At 30.1% G+C, this 17,376-nt stretch overlaps 1 protein-coding gene across 1 annotated transcript; it reads left to right on the forward strand.

Moving 5' to 3' along the window:
- The first annotated feature begins 5,024 nt into the window (after positions 1 to 5,024).
- LOC147079958 (uncharacterized) lies at positions 5,025 to 7,005 on the forward strand. Its single transcript, XM_085945999.1, has 3 exons — positions 5,025 to 5,036; positions 5,637 to 5,743; positions 5,834 to 7,005. The coding sequence occupies exons 1-3, from the start codon at positions 5,025 to 5,027 to the stop codon at positions 6,018 to 6,020; spliced, it is 306 nt and encodes a 101-aa protein (XP_085802125.1). The 3' UTR covers positions 6,021 to 7,005.
- The last annotated feature ends 10,371 nt before the right edge of the window (positions 7,006 to 17,376 follow it).

The following is a 17,376-nucleotide window of genomic DNA, read 5'->3' on the forward strand; positions in this document are numbered from 1 at the left end:
TAGTATCGAAACTTATTCCAAATTACTTACTAGTATTTGGAATATTATATAGAGCGTTTGGCGTGCGTCAGTGCTTTTTAGAAGCCATTTTTACACAAATTGTTTGTATAATTATTATCCATTTACACAATCACACATAATATTTGAATTCAGTTCATAAGTTCCAATTACAACACTAAAAAATCGGGAAACTCGACGTGACGAAACCAGATAAACGCGTAAATACTTCTCAATCTTTAATCTCTAATCAGAACTCGAGCACTAGTACCTACCTATTCCGGAAAGACATAAGTCTAAACTAAAACTAACTCCATATTATTACTATAAAACGAACTTGTCACCATTACTGTCCTTCACTATACCAATTTTACAACTGGGGATAAAGTGAGAGCAATCACGCCAATGACAGTTGCGTGTGTCACGGCTTGTCATACGTGTATTATGTATCTCGCTCACGCGCATTTAATTTCAATGGTATTGAAAGTATACCAACTAGCAAGTCGCGATGATCTCATCGCATGCGTTCGAACATGTTTCTTGGAACAAATTTATTGGGCCGCACGTACTGAGTATGGGGGGTTGCATGCCGGGACTTGAGTACACAAACTGGTGGTAACCGTATTTCTAACTCACCTCTAGTAGTGACTGTTTTTCCGCCCATCAACATCTCAAACAGTCATGATGAGAACTCGGCGCTTTGCGCCTCGCGGTGGGGCTTCGCCCCCCTTGGCCCCTCAGATGATGGTTACTTAAACCCTGACGGCTAAAATAATTAAACATGGATACATACTTTGCCTACTGATTCTCTGAATGCTGGTTGTTCAAATTCTTAAGAAAAAAATGCCAATCTCTGTTGGTAATGAATTATATACGACAATTTATTTTTGCTAGAAACTGGTTTTTGAATGATTTGGACTTTTCTCCGTTGTCGGCTCCTTTTTTCCGTTCTGCTGGTGTACTTGGCGCATGTTTAGGAGAAAGCTCTCCTCTCTTTCTTCTACGATATATCTTACATTTATTATTGTCAACAGATGTAGAAGTAAATGTCGAAGTACACACAGAAGTAGATGCGTAATCAGAATGAAGAGTGCATTTACCAGAAGAAGTTGATGAAGGACAATGAGAACCTTGCTAGACGAACATTTTGTAGCGTTGTATGTAAATGACAACAATAATAAATTGTGGCGTGCGGGTCTCACGTCTTGCCCTAAGCGCCGTTCACGGCCTTGGGCCGACTGAAGCCACTCCGGCCCGCGCCGCGGTACTTTCGTGATTGAAAAGGGTGCGCGGCCGTTTGGAGTCTCTCTAGCGGCCGCGCTACAATTGTGACCGTTACGCCCGTATGATTTTTCGTAACGAATCCACCCGGAAGGTCAAAGCAATAGCATGTATCCAAGCTAAAATACTGATTTTGATAACGTTTTAGATGAGGTCGCGGAGTCCATCTCAGCGCGGTCAGCAGATGGTTACTCCACCACGCATCGCCGGTGAAGTGCATCCTCAATGCATCACCACGTCACTCGCTATGGGCCCACCACATCCTATCGTTAGCGTGGCGCTCACCTCCAACACTCTAACCGTGCAGGCACCCCACGGCATGTCCATCATGCAGAGCTTGCCTAACCTGACAACGGGGCATATCAGTCCGGCCATTACGACGTAAGTTCACACAACATTAATTAATACCTATAACATAACGATTCTATGAAGCGGCTCTCGTGGTGCAGTGGGTAAGGCGCTGGCCTTCCCCCCGAAAGTTCTGGGTTCGATTCCCTGTGAGGACACAATATTTATGTATTTTTCTCAAAGCCTGGGTGTTTATGATTGTCCAAAAATACAACCTTCAGATGATGCTTATTAGTTTTTAAAATTCAATTAAATATTGCCTCAACCAAACCATAATAGTTTAAGTATGCTATGGGCGATCCGACAAAAATACTACACACTTTTGCAGTCATACTTATTTGTTTTCGTTGAATTAAGAATACATATTACAGATGGTGTTGGTTAGTATTTTAAAGTTAATTTTAATAGTTATTTTATCCTCACTTCCTCATTAACTAATGTGACTATTTTAATAATATTTAGGAGTGGGGAATGGGTGTATGTGTAGGTAATTCAGTGGCGAAGGGTAGAGGTAGGCTGTTAACATCCGCCATGAATAGTGTACATTACACTTTGTTAGTCATACGTATTTGTTTTTATTGAACTAAGACTACAACTCACAGATGGTATTTGTTTGTATCAATTAAACCCTGCCTAAATCAAATCATAATAGTTTTGGTATATTTTGGGCGACACGACAAAACTGTGCACACTTTTTCATTCATACTTATCTGTTTTCGTTTGATTAAGAATACATAGTTATAGTACACATATATTGTTGGTTTATTTTTTTAAATTCATTAAGCCCTACTTAAACCAAACCATAATCGATATAAAATATTCCTCTGTCTATAAAATATCTAAAATTATGCAATTAAACCGTACATAATTTTAGATATTATATAAGTAAACGATTATTTGTTTACTATTATCTATTATGGATTAGATTAGGCAGTGTTTAATTGAATTTTGAAAACTAACAAACACTATCGACACACTGTAGTCTTAGTTCAATAAAAAAATACGTTTGACTGACATAGTTTATTGTGCTCTATTTATGTCGAATCTTAACAGCCTACTTCCACCCTTCGCTACTCCTACCTATTTGTGTATAAAAACAAACTCATAAACATTCAACATCAAAAGATCACATTTTCCGTTTTTTGCATGATTTGCTCTTGGTTATAGTTAGTTATTAATCTGCTATTTTTGCATGTATATGATAATAAATACGCAATCTGAGGTATTTTAATGTCCGCCAAGAAAATGTGTTTACCAATTTATAAATAAAATCAAGGCAATAAATGATACTAATTACATAATTTTATAGCCGAAAATGTATCTATATTTTTCATGTCCTTTCAATTGTCAATAGCTAAGTATAATGTAAAAAAATAAAACAAATACATTCACATTTTAAAAATAATAACAATCTTATTTATATCTATTCTTAATTATTTAGTATATTCAATTTTGTATAAAAATGTTTTCAAATATGACTTAAGTACCTACACAAATAGTTACTAAGTTTTAATTTTCACCTGCAGCACTGCACCTCACGTGAGCTTGAACGTGCCTCAGGGAGTTCCCGGGACTCGCGGTCGGCAAAGGTATTTACGCACGGGACTTCCAGCCGGAGCTCTTACTCAGGACACCAGGGGCACCAGCTATCCCCCACCAAGTCCCACCAGGTATCTTTACTTTCCCATTAACTTTTTATTGTATTTAATCAATTCTTGAATATTTATTCGCACTTTTGATTTCCAGAGCGTCGCTGAGGCGAGCGTTTGCATTCTCTTCACCGTCAAAGAATCCGCCGTTGTCCAAGACCAAGCAAGTCTCCCGCGAACCAATATACAGCAGCTACATGTTCACGCCCACTTTCTATAATAAAAGCCAAGATAAGGTTCGTTTCAATATTATATAACTTATACCATACCTACCAGTGGCGAAGTAGGCTGTTTAGATCCGCCATAAATGGTGCACACTAAACTTTGTCAGTCATACATATTTGTTTTCATTGAAATAAGACCCAATTCAATTAAACCCTGCGAAAACCAAGCCATAATTTACCGATTTACCATTTATCGAGCAGACTACCTTCACTCAGTCAACAAGCGTTGGTGAATGGTGGACGGTAAAAAATAAGACCTATGAGTCGACGTATTTTACCGACCATAAATTAAACAAAGCGACCAAGCCGACAAAATTCTTCTTTCAAAAATATATGTGGTTCCGAACCTGGTTCACAATTATGTTCTGGAATTGAGAAAGGCAGAAGTCTGCACATATGGTCATTACATACGGACACAACTCGTCGCTGTAGGATTGGTTTCCCGAATAGACCAAATGTTCAGGAGACGAAAAACAAATTTCATAATCCTATATTTAAATACATGGAGATATTTAAAATGTTATTTTTACAGCATATGAATGATGTATTCATTACCATTACAAAGTAATTTAAAGAAAGGGATGGTTCTCGTCCAATTAGATACAAAAAAACATTCTGAATTAAGAGGTCGATTTCGACAAAAACGGGTATTCGGGAAACCAATCCTATAGCGACGAACTGTAAGTGGCCTTACTGATTATATGAGGGAGAGTGTAGGAGATTTGAAATTTGTGGTTAGTAAACTCAACATAAAGAATAAATATTCTTCGTTCAGAATAACAGTTCCGGAGTCCTCTATTGCCCATTCTCTTGTTTCCGATAACGATCACTGCTGACCTTTTAATTACCACATTTAAATAACACGTTAATTATATCTAATACCCAACGACTCCAAACGTGTCAGTCGCGGTGTTAGCACTAAATGAGTTAGTAAAGCGTTAATCTGAGGCGAAAGATCTTGGGATAATTTTTGATTCTTCATTATCTTTTCACTCGCATATAACTTCCCACTCATTTCCCACTCCTAAATAATATTAAAATAGTCACATTAGTTAATGAGGAAGTGAGGATTAAATGGATTGGTCGACTTTGATCAATTTTTTATACTTAGATTCTTGGATATCAGTGTTTTTACTGTTTAAAGGAGTACATATTAGGTAATAAATATATATATATATATATATATAAATATTAATTCATCAAATGTATTTTTATGTTGGAAAAAAAACAAAGAGTTGAAGAATTTTAGGCATAGATTGTTAACAATATCTCACCCATCAAAAAAATACTGTAGTAAGTCTAAAAATTGTAATTTTAGTTGGTAAGTAAAGGTACCTAGATAAAAGTCATTTACACATTAATGCTTTTCATGTATCTAGAAAAATATTAATTGAAAGATTTGAAACTTTAAATGGCTCTTCTGCAAAGTGGCATATTTTGGATTACTCCAGTATTTTACTGGGTATGCAAAATGGTGACGTGGAAACTGTCAAACTGTGCGCCACGGCATCGTGAACACACAGGGATGCTGCGAGCCGTTTGAAATTTCGTAAATGGTTAATACAGCGCGCTGGTGTATAATCAGTAATCACAATGATATTGTATCGTTGCGCTTATTTGTGACCTCTTACCAGTGTTGCCATCTTTTTGTCACATCATTATAGTACGCGGTCCAATAAATTATAGTATTTCGGAAAAAATTATAGTACGTGTTGTCATATGTTGAAAATGTATAGGTTTTCTCATCGAAAAACAACTGAGACCCATTTTAAAATAGATACCTAAAAACACTTAGCGACGAATTCAAAAAACTCCATTTTATATCAAAGTCAAGGGCTTTTTTTACTTTTTTCGAGCATTTTTTTCCAGATTCTCCAAATTTTCTTATTATTGCAAAATTATAGTACTTTGCGCCAATTTATAGTACGGAAATATCGAAATTTTAGTACTTTTCGTGTATTTTCTCCGATATTCAAAATTATAGTTTTTTTGGGAGTACTATTAGGTACCCGTAGGTACTCATGAGTGTTTTCAAAATTATTTATGTTCAATAATTAGAATGGTACATTCTTAAATATTGTGAATTATTCGTCGAATAAAAGATTTACTATATATAAATAATGTTTATTTTGTTCAGAATATTAACAAAGGGGCCTCAACATCTCGTGGAACTGGATCGTCAAGCCCATTAGAGACACATAACTACAACGTCAGAGGACAAAACTTCTTGAACATTCCATCTGGGTAATGTACCAACAATACTTTAAAATACGTCGTTTACAGATAATTAGTAGATACATAATTTATTTATATATACATATATTATGAACATAGGTCTCCAGGCGAGTCTGATACCGAAGAATCACGCCACGTGCAGCTGCAGCAGCAGTCGATGACTCAGCCACAAGCTCAGGCACAGCCGCAGGTTCAGGCACAGCCGCAGGCTCAGGCACAACCGCAAGCTCAGGCACAGCCGCAGAATCAAGGTCAGCTGCAACACCAACCGCAATTACCCGAATAGCCCGTCCGCCCCTACACTTTCTTCATGGGAAACTTCTAGTTTGTCCTGTAGACTGTGCAACGTCAGTGATTTGTTTATTATTACAAAACACGTAAACAATAGACTAAAGAATTTATTTATTCAAACTCAAAAACTCAAACTCATTCGAAATAATAAATAACCCAGAACGATACATTAAAATATTCGACAACATCTTAGTTGATTGGTAAACATCCGATTGTCGGTCCCAATCATTTTGAAATGGACATAAGTACCTGGTACTAAATTGTGTGGAGTACATTCTGTTCTAAAACATCGGAAAAATCATATTGTACATAATATGTTTATTGGGATAAAAAATATGTATAAATCAACTTACGATCCATTATTGTATTAATGAAACGTAGTTATCGAATTCCTTCAAATGGACCTAAGAATTTGTTGAGACCAGATTTGCAGTTGTATTTCTACTGTCAAATGATGAAAAATGTTCAGTGCATTCATTGTAAAATATATTTATAGCAACTAACAATTGATCCCTCCCCCCTCTAAAAGTAGTTCGTGTGAATAGAGTTAATTGTAAATAAAATTGATCTATTATGCGGTGCAATCGCGGTTTCCTTGATAGTATATAATCCATTTTTTTAAAAATGGATAAAAAACATGTTAATATTTATTTTGTTCCTTCATTTATTGACTAATTTTCATTGTAGTATTATAAATTCAATTGATATAAAAACGATGAAGATGTAAAATTGGTTTTTGAATTAAAATAATTTAAAGGTTGTTGAAGACTGAATTAAATATCAATACTAAAAGAATTGTGGCCTAAAAATGTGATCATGAGTTCATGGAACGTTTAGCTATTCGGAAGTCGATTTTTAATTGAAAGAGCGTTTAATATACATGATAATTCTATAAAAATACTTAAAGAAGAGTGGTTAGGTTTAAATAAAAAGCAAGGCTTTTCATTATAAATAGTGTAAGGAAAATGATAATACTGATGAAAAAAGAATGATAATAATATTACATAAGACTTGTCGATCAAAAGATGAGTTATTTTTAACAATTGATAACGTTTTATTTTTAAATATGTGTATGTATTATGTAGCTACTACACCTTACATATTACTATATCAGTGCGTGAGAATTTTTTTTCATTCTTCATAACATTTAATATTGAAAGGAGATTTTGCTGCGCCAAATAGTTAAATATTGTAAAAAAATGTATCGTGCATCGAAAACATAAACGAAAAATGTCACATCATAGAAACATATGAGAAATGAAGATTGTGTATCACTTAGACCAAATAGTTGTAAATCAATTATTAATAATATTAACCATTCAAAAGAGTGCTGAATTCTAATTTAACCTATGCTGTAATAATATAATATATTATACTACTCATTATATATTATAAATAAATATATTTAGAGTATTTAATACTAAATAATATGCTATCTCTGCCTAGCCTAAGATTCAATATTATGTTTAATTAAATGCTTCATGTTAATATTATTGGCAATTAAAGTTTTTTTTATTATAATGAACTCTTGAAGAGAAAGTATATATGTAGTAATATATAATATTACGTATATTATTATTAAATATGATTAGAATAATTATTAGGTATATTATTAACACCGAGTTACAGCTATATACACAGTATTATTATGAAAGGCTGCAGTTTTATAAGAGCGTAATACTACACACTTGATTATATTTGATCAAAGTGTTTTTTTGAACTGAATATTTTACTGCAAAAACACAATATTACAGTTTTGAGAATAGTTATTAATCAAATCGAATACAGGTAATAAGTTGAATATATCTATATATTCAAAAAAATCTTCACTTAACATTTTTTTTCATTTATCGGTATCAATGTACATAAGTCCTAACATAAAAGTTTTGGTTCCACCGTAAAATATTTTCAGATTACGTTTAGTAAAGAAAAATCACAAAAAAAACAATTAGATAAACTAAAATTAAAATAATCTACATTAGATAAGTAGGTATACGTATTTAAACTCTTTGGGTATGTTAAAATTAAAATGTATAATACGATACTTATATAAAATAATATAAATATCATTTAAACTGTAGGTACTAAACAAATTAATTTGATTATTTTTATCCAAAAATTATTTTGAAAAAAATATTTCTATCAGTAACAATTTTCTTATAACTATCAAAAACCTTGAGACCAATCAAACAAACTAATGGGATTCAAATGCTAATCTTTAAAACAGAAACATTTAAAAAAAATTGTATTTCCAAATTATGTATTTATTTACCATAAAGAACAATAAAATTAACTTTGAACTAATTATACACAAAACTTGTTGATAGTAAAGGGCTTATAATTCAATTTAATTCTGTAGTCAATCTCATGGATAAAATCCTATTGGTAACCTAATAATAGTGTTGTAATATCAAAAATATTGTATTATAGATTGTAATTGTTGTATATAGTAGATATATAAATACAATGCGAATGTGTAGAAAATAATATTAATCATGCACCTACATCATTGGTAGGTGTGTTTCTGACTAGACAATTCAATTGAAGAATTGTAAATGTTAATTTCCAAAGAGAATAAATATTTTGTAATCAAAAATTACCACCTCTTCTCTGGCTATGTGCCATACTTATTTTGGAAAAAAACACTTTATCTTTTTGGACCCTTATTAAGCTTTAATATAATATTCCTGTAACAATAAAATTGATTGGGAGTAATTTAAATAAATTAAATAATTATGTAAGTTATTTTCAAACATTTGGAACTTATTAAATTTACAGAAATGTGAAAAAAGTTGAAATAATGTTCTATTATTTCATTATGTTATACCTGGTATTGTTATATTATTATATAGAACATTAACAGTTAAAGCTGTGAAATGAAAAGCTTCGAATTTGCTAGGTCGTATAGTATTTACGGATATTTTAGATTTGCGGGAAACATTTGACATACATAAGTATTGTCTTTTGATAATATCTGACTAAAATGTTGAATTGAAGCCGGCCTAATGTGTTGACTAATCAACGAAATATTCTGTCTCTTTGTATGGCGGATATTTTGGTTAGAATGAATTAAAAATAACGAAATTGAAAAAAAAAATTTTTTTTAAACATTATTGATAATTGATATTTTGCATCGTGTGTTAACTTAACAATGAAAAATATCGGTTCGTATATTTTGAGTAGAAAATAGTTTTTTTTTGTAATTATCAATTAGAAGGGTTTATTTGGCAATATTAATAGAATTTTCAATTACTGACGTAAAATTTACATTACTTACAATATTGTCAACAGCAGTATTTGATGAAAATCGGTGAAAAAGTATATTATTTTTATCGCAAGCAAGGATGAATTATTGGAGTTATTCCTTTGCGATTATATTCCAAACAATACAACCATCTAAAATGATATAAAATATTGAATGGCCAAAGTCCCTATGCATGCCATTTTTTAAATATATTCATAATGTCGTATACCATAAGCCTGGATTCACTGAAACCAGCTGTTAACATCATCATCTGCGACGCCAGATAGAAGGCAACGACAAAAATGAATCGATGCATGTACAGTCACGGTAAATTAAATTATAAAAACTGTATGAAAAAAAATCATTAAAAATAGTGACATTTTTAAAGTTTACTGTATAAATGATATTTACAACAACTTACCAACAAGAATATAATCAAAGTACTTAATAAACCGTGACCGTACTTATATGCATTTTCCATGTAATTATAATCAATTGGTGTTTATTTATAAGTGTATAACACAGTGTCTAGTTTTATTCAAATTAAAAAATAGGTTCGCACAATTATTCCATCGATGTTTATAACTAACTATATTATACCAACATATGTTATAGTAATATTATTTTCCATTGAATATTAATTATACTAAGTTATCGATATGCGAGACAAATACATTGAGGTTTTTTAATATTGAAAGACCAGACGCCACAAGTTAGCAACTATGATGAAGCGGGGCTTACTACCGAAACAGGGAATTCATACTTTGGTTTAAAAATACTCCCAGAAGTTTTAGAACCTGTGGTCTATTGCTATCTCCAAATATATTTAATGGGTATGTACCTAATTATTATTCCGTGCAGTGTGACCAAATTGCTATAGTTTTTCTCGCTCCATCGTATTGATAACATTTTTTATTGTTTATTGCATTCTGAGTATACTTCTAAGATCTTCGATCTTAGATGCACGTAATTAGTATCTCTGTAAAAATACTGCCACAACTAAAAATACAGTTTTTAGCTATTTAAGAACTACCACCATATTGTCTTAACTGTGATTTTATAGCACCATATGCAGTGATGAGAACTTATACGGGATGTCAAGGGCATAAACGCAATAAGCCTATTAGTGCAGGATGGTCCATGGACCATGATATAGCGGTAAATATTGACGATCATTCTGTTATCTGTGACCTTAAAATAATCTCAACGCCGTGAAGTTCGTATGACATATTTTTTGTAACGTTTATATTTGAATGTTACAAAAAACATTATTAAAAATATGTCAAGCAAATATTTCACTACACCCGTACTTACACAAAATTGAAACTGGAGCACTTTTAGATATTGATTTTAAATACATTGTTTATAATTAATACACTGAATAACTGAGATCTTATTTATTAGAAGCATAATCAGATTGTTAAAATAAATTGTAATATAAATTTGAACGTCGAATATCTTTGTTTGGTCAAATTTGAGATGTGGCATTATTCTTTTAGGGGAGTGAGTATGAATGTTTAAAAAAATACCAATATTTTTGGGTTTAATACCCAACACTCTATAATTTACTAGTGGTGGTAAATATAGCATAGATCATACTCGTCTGTCATGGATTGATCACGATTGTTTTACTTATGATTGTGAAATTGTTTCGTGATTTGGCTACTATTAGGATTGATGAGCCAAAAGACTTTAAATAACATTTTTCAAGTTTACATGAAAGAAATTTTGTATTTGAATTTCATTGAATTCAAGTATTTTTCAAGTCATCATGGAATAACTAATAAATGCACGCTTTTAGGATATTGCATATTACAGTTCAGTCCAATAAATAATAAATATATAATTCATCAAATTTAATATTTGCTCTTTTGACTTGTCAATCTTGATATAATTGTATTGTTGATAATTGCCCATTATATATAAATGACATGCTACCCTTCAAATGGTTATTTCAGTAATCAATTAGTAATAACAACTATATTGTCACTTCCCAATGATTGAAGGAATCCACAGCCAAAATCCATACATAAGATTTTTTTATAAATATTGAAACTGTCTCGTATAATATTTATCATAATACTTTTGCTTTCAATTATTATTCTCTTTGATCGGCGTTCATATAATTATTGAATTACATATTTATCTTCATATATAATTTGATACTTTTTAGTTAGTCCCTTAATAATTTAAAACAACAACCTATTTGTATGAGTTAATTTTAATACAATTAATCGTAGTGTGCTTTATTTATTGCTTTGTGTGAATAAATGTTTAAATAAGGAATATGTACTTAATGTTAAATTATACTGGATGTTTACAGAAATAAAATAGCTTCGTTTGCTTTATTGGATAATTTTTCAGATTACCTACATAGGTAATGAATTTTATATACCTACTTATGTTTATTAATTTCTCATGATAAATACCGACAGTTGTATTGACGTGGAAAGAATTGTTATTGTTTTATTAATATTTATATACTTACTATGATTGATAGAAAAATAATGAGATTAATAGTTTGGACGCTGAAGACGCATATGCGCGTAATGACCAGGCGGCCGATCGATGTAATTAACGTGCATTTTAAAGGTGACAATTAAAATCTCATTATATAGTCAGCAGCGAATGAGTCAATTAACGAAATATTTTAAATATTATTATTTGTTATTCTTAATAAATGGAAAACTAAAATGTTTTACTAAAATTACACGATTAATAATTCAACATTAAAATGTATTTAATTAATAACTTTTTTATTTTTTATTATTAGATATGACTAAATAATATGTTAAAGAAAATCTTCTTCTATTGAGATGGTGTATAAACATATGGATTTGAATAAAGAAATCCCCAAGTCTACCTGATTAAAAGAGTTTCGGAGGTTGTATAATAAAATGGGACTTTCGTCAAACAAGAACTCATTCCCTTGATTTTTACAGGGAAACCACAAAATAGGGGTTTATTCAACATATTTGAACACTATACTCTGGTCACATTATGCACATGTATAATATTTTAAAATAGAAACTCAGTATCAACGGTAGTGAGATAGTGAGACTAATGCATTTTCAGTTATAAAATAAATTATGTACATCTCTATTATCTTTGCTATGTAAAGTGAGTAAATGTCATCACTTCTGTCGGTTTATCAAACAATATTATTGTTGATCAAATTACTTTGCAGATTGTAAAATTACGTATTTTTTAATATATATTTACATTTTTGTTATATTCGTTGTACCTATTTGTTGTAAATTGTATTTCATTGTTAACGTTTCAACGTCTATTTCTATTCCTAACATATATAAACAAAAAAATATGTGTTTAAATAATAACAATTAAAAAAATCGTAGTCGTAGCGATTGAAAAGTTGTTTGAAATTTTATCGAGGAAAATGGAAATTAGGAAGGAAAAAAAACAATAAATTGTTGAATTGAGAGAATTATTATTTAGTATATCTACAATTTTATTTATTTAAATAAGGCTACATTATAGTCAGATCTAAATTATTTCAATTAAGAATTATAGTGATGGGGAAAATAATGCTTGCTTAAGTACGATAAATTGGGAAAGCAATTTCTAAAATTGTATCAGCGTGTACTCAAGGTAATTAATGAAAAGTAACTTAGTACTTATATTATTTTTTTATCTATCGGTAAAGAGTTAGTGCATCTGTTGAATTGAGTGTTTTAAAATAATTTTTTTGACTTATGAAATGATGGAATAGTTTTCGAATGTAATGTAAAAAATAAGAATGTATTTCTAATGCCTAAGGCTCAAAATTAAATTCAGTAAATGCTGACATAACGATTTCTCAGTTGATTACTTATAAATGAGAAATGTGCGAGTAATTATATTTAAGCATATTTGAAGTATATGCATACTTATGGCAGTAATTATGTAGACTCAACAAAAAGAGAGGCAAGTAAAAATTATTAAAATTGATTCATTATATTAATATCTTTAGAGCATATTAAAAAAGTAATGATTATATAAAATAGCAAAGTATTATTTTTCTTAAAAGAATTATCTATAGAAATGGGATTCTGACTTGTCTTAATGTTCATTTTTTTTTAATTCAGTTCCCGTTGTTTTGACGTATCCATTTTTTCTGTGGTATCACAAAATAATTTACAATGGCAATAACAAAAATATTCGTGATTCACAAAACTTTATTTTATATCATGTTTTGAAATACTGTTCATTAATTGGATGATTTATTTTATTACACCTGTTAGTTAAATGTATTTTTTTATATGTTGTTTCACAAAATCTATATAGCTATTATGTTATTGGAGATATCATTTGTATTTTGAATGAAAAATTACTTTGAGAATGAAAAAAAAGCTATGATAAAAAGTTACGACTAAGTACGTTTTTTTATTTGTAATTGAAATAAAATATTATCGGTGTTTAACTGTTGTCAACATATTATATGATTGTATTGATAGTATGATAAAACATTATATTTAAAGTAGAACGCACACAAAATTATTATACACATTTTTAGGAAAATAGCAGCTAAAACTTTTAAAAATTTCTAAATTTTGCAGATTTAGTTAGATACTAGACATACCTTAAAATACATTAAAATAATAAATAAATCGACAACCCTAAGAGTCTGAATTTTTCCCAATGATTTAAAAACTACGTTTTTTTATATTGAATAATATATGTTGTACACCATCAAATATGTTAAAAGGTATGTGTGTTTTAATACCAGGAGTATATTATATTGTTTTCACCAATATGCGTAAACTTTTTAAAAAAAATCTCTACTGATTTTATCTTCGAAAAATACTTTTAACAATTATTTTCTGTATTATTTATAATAAAACATGGGAAGAAAGAGAAGAAACGAGCATATCAAAAAATATACAAATAGGTACCATGTTGTAAGTTGTTGTGCATAAATAATAATGAAATGCATAAGGCGCCGGCTAGACGGCAGTGACTTGCTTGCGGGGTATAAAAATACGGGACATTTTCACAGCGCTTTTCGGTTTGCGCGTACAGTTTTCCCGTCCATACACGCTTCCTGATACAAACCGGTTTGCGTAGGTAAGCTTGTGGTAAAGAGATAAAGCATCAGCGTCTAGCAGGCACTTTAGTGTCATATACCTATTTCAAATTCAGCTGTGTCAAATACCCACAGCAATAATTAAAAAATATATCAACTGTGCACACAACGGTACCTAATATTATTGTCTATCATTTTCATTATCTACAATATAAGAAAATGGTGAGATTGACATCGTCATTTAAATATATGATTTAATTTTTAAATATTTTTATAATTTATTTTTTTATCGGTTTCAAAAATATTGTTCTATAAATGAATAATTACAGACTTGCGTAATTAAAACCCTGGTATTAATACATATATTATAATTTGTTATATTATAAGTATTTTATTGTAACCAATTATCGCTTAAAAATAAATCTAATTGTGAAACAAGTATTGCCGTAAAATATCATAAAAATGTTCTTATGACGTCAACTCAAACAACTTTTAAATACTGTACAATTCGTTTATTACTTCTGAAATAAGCTGTTTATTATCTCTATTTCCATTCGTGCAGTACCTAATACTATTCAATATGTAGGGCATTATTTGCAAAGTCAGTTATATCTTGTTCAGTATTTGATAAGAAGTTTTTAAGTATTTTTTTTAAACGAATTTGTTTAATAATATGTTGATCTGCTAGTAGAAAAAACTGAGGTAAAATCGCTAATCTAAAGTTAGTTGTAAATTCGGTAAAATCGACTGGGTAATTAATATTGATATATTATTTTATCAATAGCATAATATTACGGTATTCTAATACTAATAATCTATTTGAAGTCATTATATTACACTTTTTTCCTTTATAATAAAATGGTAATAATATGTTGGTCAATGCATAATATACCTACTATATTATAAGATATCATTACGAGTAGGTACCTAGTTGTTCCGTGGACTTTCATACATGAAATACACATATAATAACAATTTACATAAAAAAAATCAGAAATTCATATTTATTCTCAAGCAAAAAGTTACACGAAAGCATATCATTGGAATTTATAATTACTAAAATAATCGGAAGGCATAAGTAGGTATATTATTTTTCGTTAATTGACCACTACATAATGTCTTAAATACCAAAAAGTGCATTATAACCTAATAAGATTTTTTTATTTCTTTATAAATGAATTACGTGTACTTACTTACTCAGAAAAGTATCACAAAATATTCTTAATGTAATTAATATATTCTTTATGGTGAACACAAAGTGAAAAACATATTATACAATTTTTATAAATTACTAATACTGTCGAATTTATTGAAATAAATACTGATTTTACAAATACTGCCCTCATAATAAATAATGTAGTAAATTGTATAATGTCAACAGCTATAAATAACTGGGCGATAGTTGGTTACGCGTTTCAAATGGTCATCTATAACATTATTTTCTGCTTTCTATATTAACTTGAAAATATTATTATCGGTGTATTGAATGTCAACAAGATATATTCTATAAATGTAACACAACAAGTATGTAACTTACTGTATTAACCATAAATGTGAAACAATAAAATTAATAAAATAAAATATTTTTTTTAATTATTGTTAGGTACCTATTATTGTGCCCAACTCATTAACGGCCTACGTGCTCCGCGTAGGTCAAAATGGAGATTTTATGGTATTTTCAAAGCATAATCCTGGACATTCCTTAAACGTTGTAGATAATCTATATATATTTTTTGAAGCCTTCTTATCCTTTATATTTATTTTAAACATTTGAAGACTGTTAACGCGCGTGTTTGAACACGTAACGTTTTAAAAAAAAGATTATTTTTCAGTTAGGTACATGTTCAAGCACGCGCGTTATCATGATGTTACTCCCTACTTCAGTTATAGTTTGTCAATTTATGGCTACGACCGTATGTTGTAGCTTAACCACTGGGAAATACCTATAGAAATGTGCGTATTTCAAAAAAATGCTACCTTATTCTTAGTTCAATAATTATTATAAAACAATCATTATTCCTAGGATGTTTATCATATTTGAATGGTCAAAGACATAGCTTATATTATTACTTTAGAATCATCTTCAAATGTGTTAATTGTGCCCATTTTTTTTAAATAGTAAAATGACTAATTCTTGTCAAATTTGAGATCACAAAGATTATAAAATATTTTTTTTATCGTAAATATTTCACTATATAATGTTAACATTAATTTTACTAGTGGTTTTATAAATGCGTTTAAAAATTAATAAATCTAAAAAATCCTAACACCACTGCACATGGGTGTACTGAAATATGACTATATTCTAAAACATTAGATCGACAGGTTTAAAAGAATACTATTTTGTGTAATAAAAATACTTTATGCAGTCATCAAATGTTTAAAATAAATATAAAAGATAATAAGGATTCAAAATGATATAAATAAATTATCTACAACGTTTAAGGAATGTCCAGGATCATGCTCTGAAAATACCATAAATACTCCATTTTGACCTACGCCACGTGCCCCCAACATGTAATTGCATAATTTGAAAATGCGACATACATAGTATTAGGCTATCTCTAAATAATCGGATAATAGATTACTAGCGCCTGTAGACGTGCACGGATATACTGGCAGCAATAGTGTGTATTTTAAACTATCGTGACAATAAATGTTTACACGTAAAATTGCTGACTTTTTCCCCAATCTCATTCTTCAAGAGTAAGCGAGACGTGATGTTGTCATTTTATGGTACTATTTAATAGGTCATAAAAATTGGTTAACCTCAAAATGAGTCTCTCCGGTGTAGTTCGTTTTTTTGCCGGCAGGTTCGCAACTATCGTTCAACTGCGTAGGCGCAGATCGAAAAAAAACCCAACTGTCGTTTGAAAATTCAGAAGTTTCCGATTTTTTTTGATTCATACATGCAATCTTGTAACTTGCATGACAAAATACGTGTTTACACGTGCATTTTCTTGTTATGGCCATGATGATACGTACTGTCAGCAGTAAACGTGTAAACGGGGTATAATCATCAAATGGCTTTTTAATATTTAAATGAATCGTAATTATTCATTTATGTATTGGGAACGTTTACCT

Source organism: Rhyacophila brunnea, unplaced genomic scaffold, assembly GCF_057557595.1.
Source record: "Rhyacophila brunnea isolate RB1 unplaced genomic scaffold, BYU_Rbru_1.0 scaffold_1, whole genome shotgun sequence".
Classification (NCBI taxonomy): Eukaryota; Metazoa; Arthropoda; class Insecta; order Trichoptera; family Rhyacophilidae; genus Rhyacophila; species Rhyacophila brunnea.

Excerpts from the sequence above, each read along its gene's own strand:
- LOC147079958 (XM_085945999.1), top strand. Across the intron at positions 5,744-5,833 it reads TTCTTGAACATTCCATCTGG|GTCTCCAGGCGAGTCTGATA; the intron begins GTAATGTACCAA and ends TTATGAACATAG.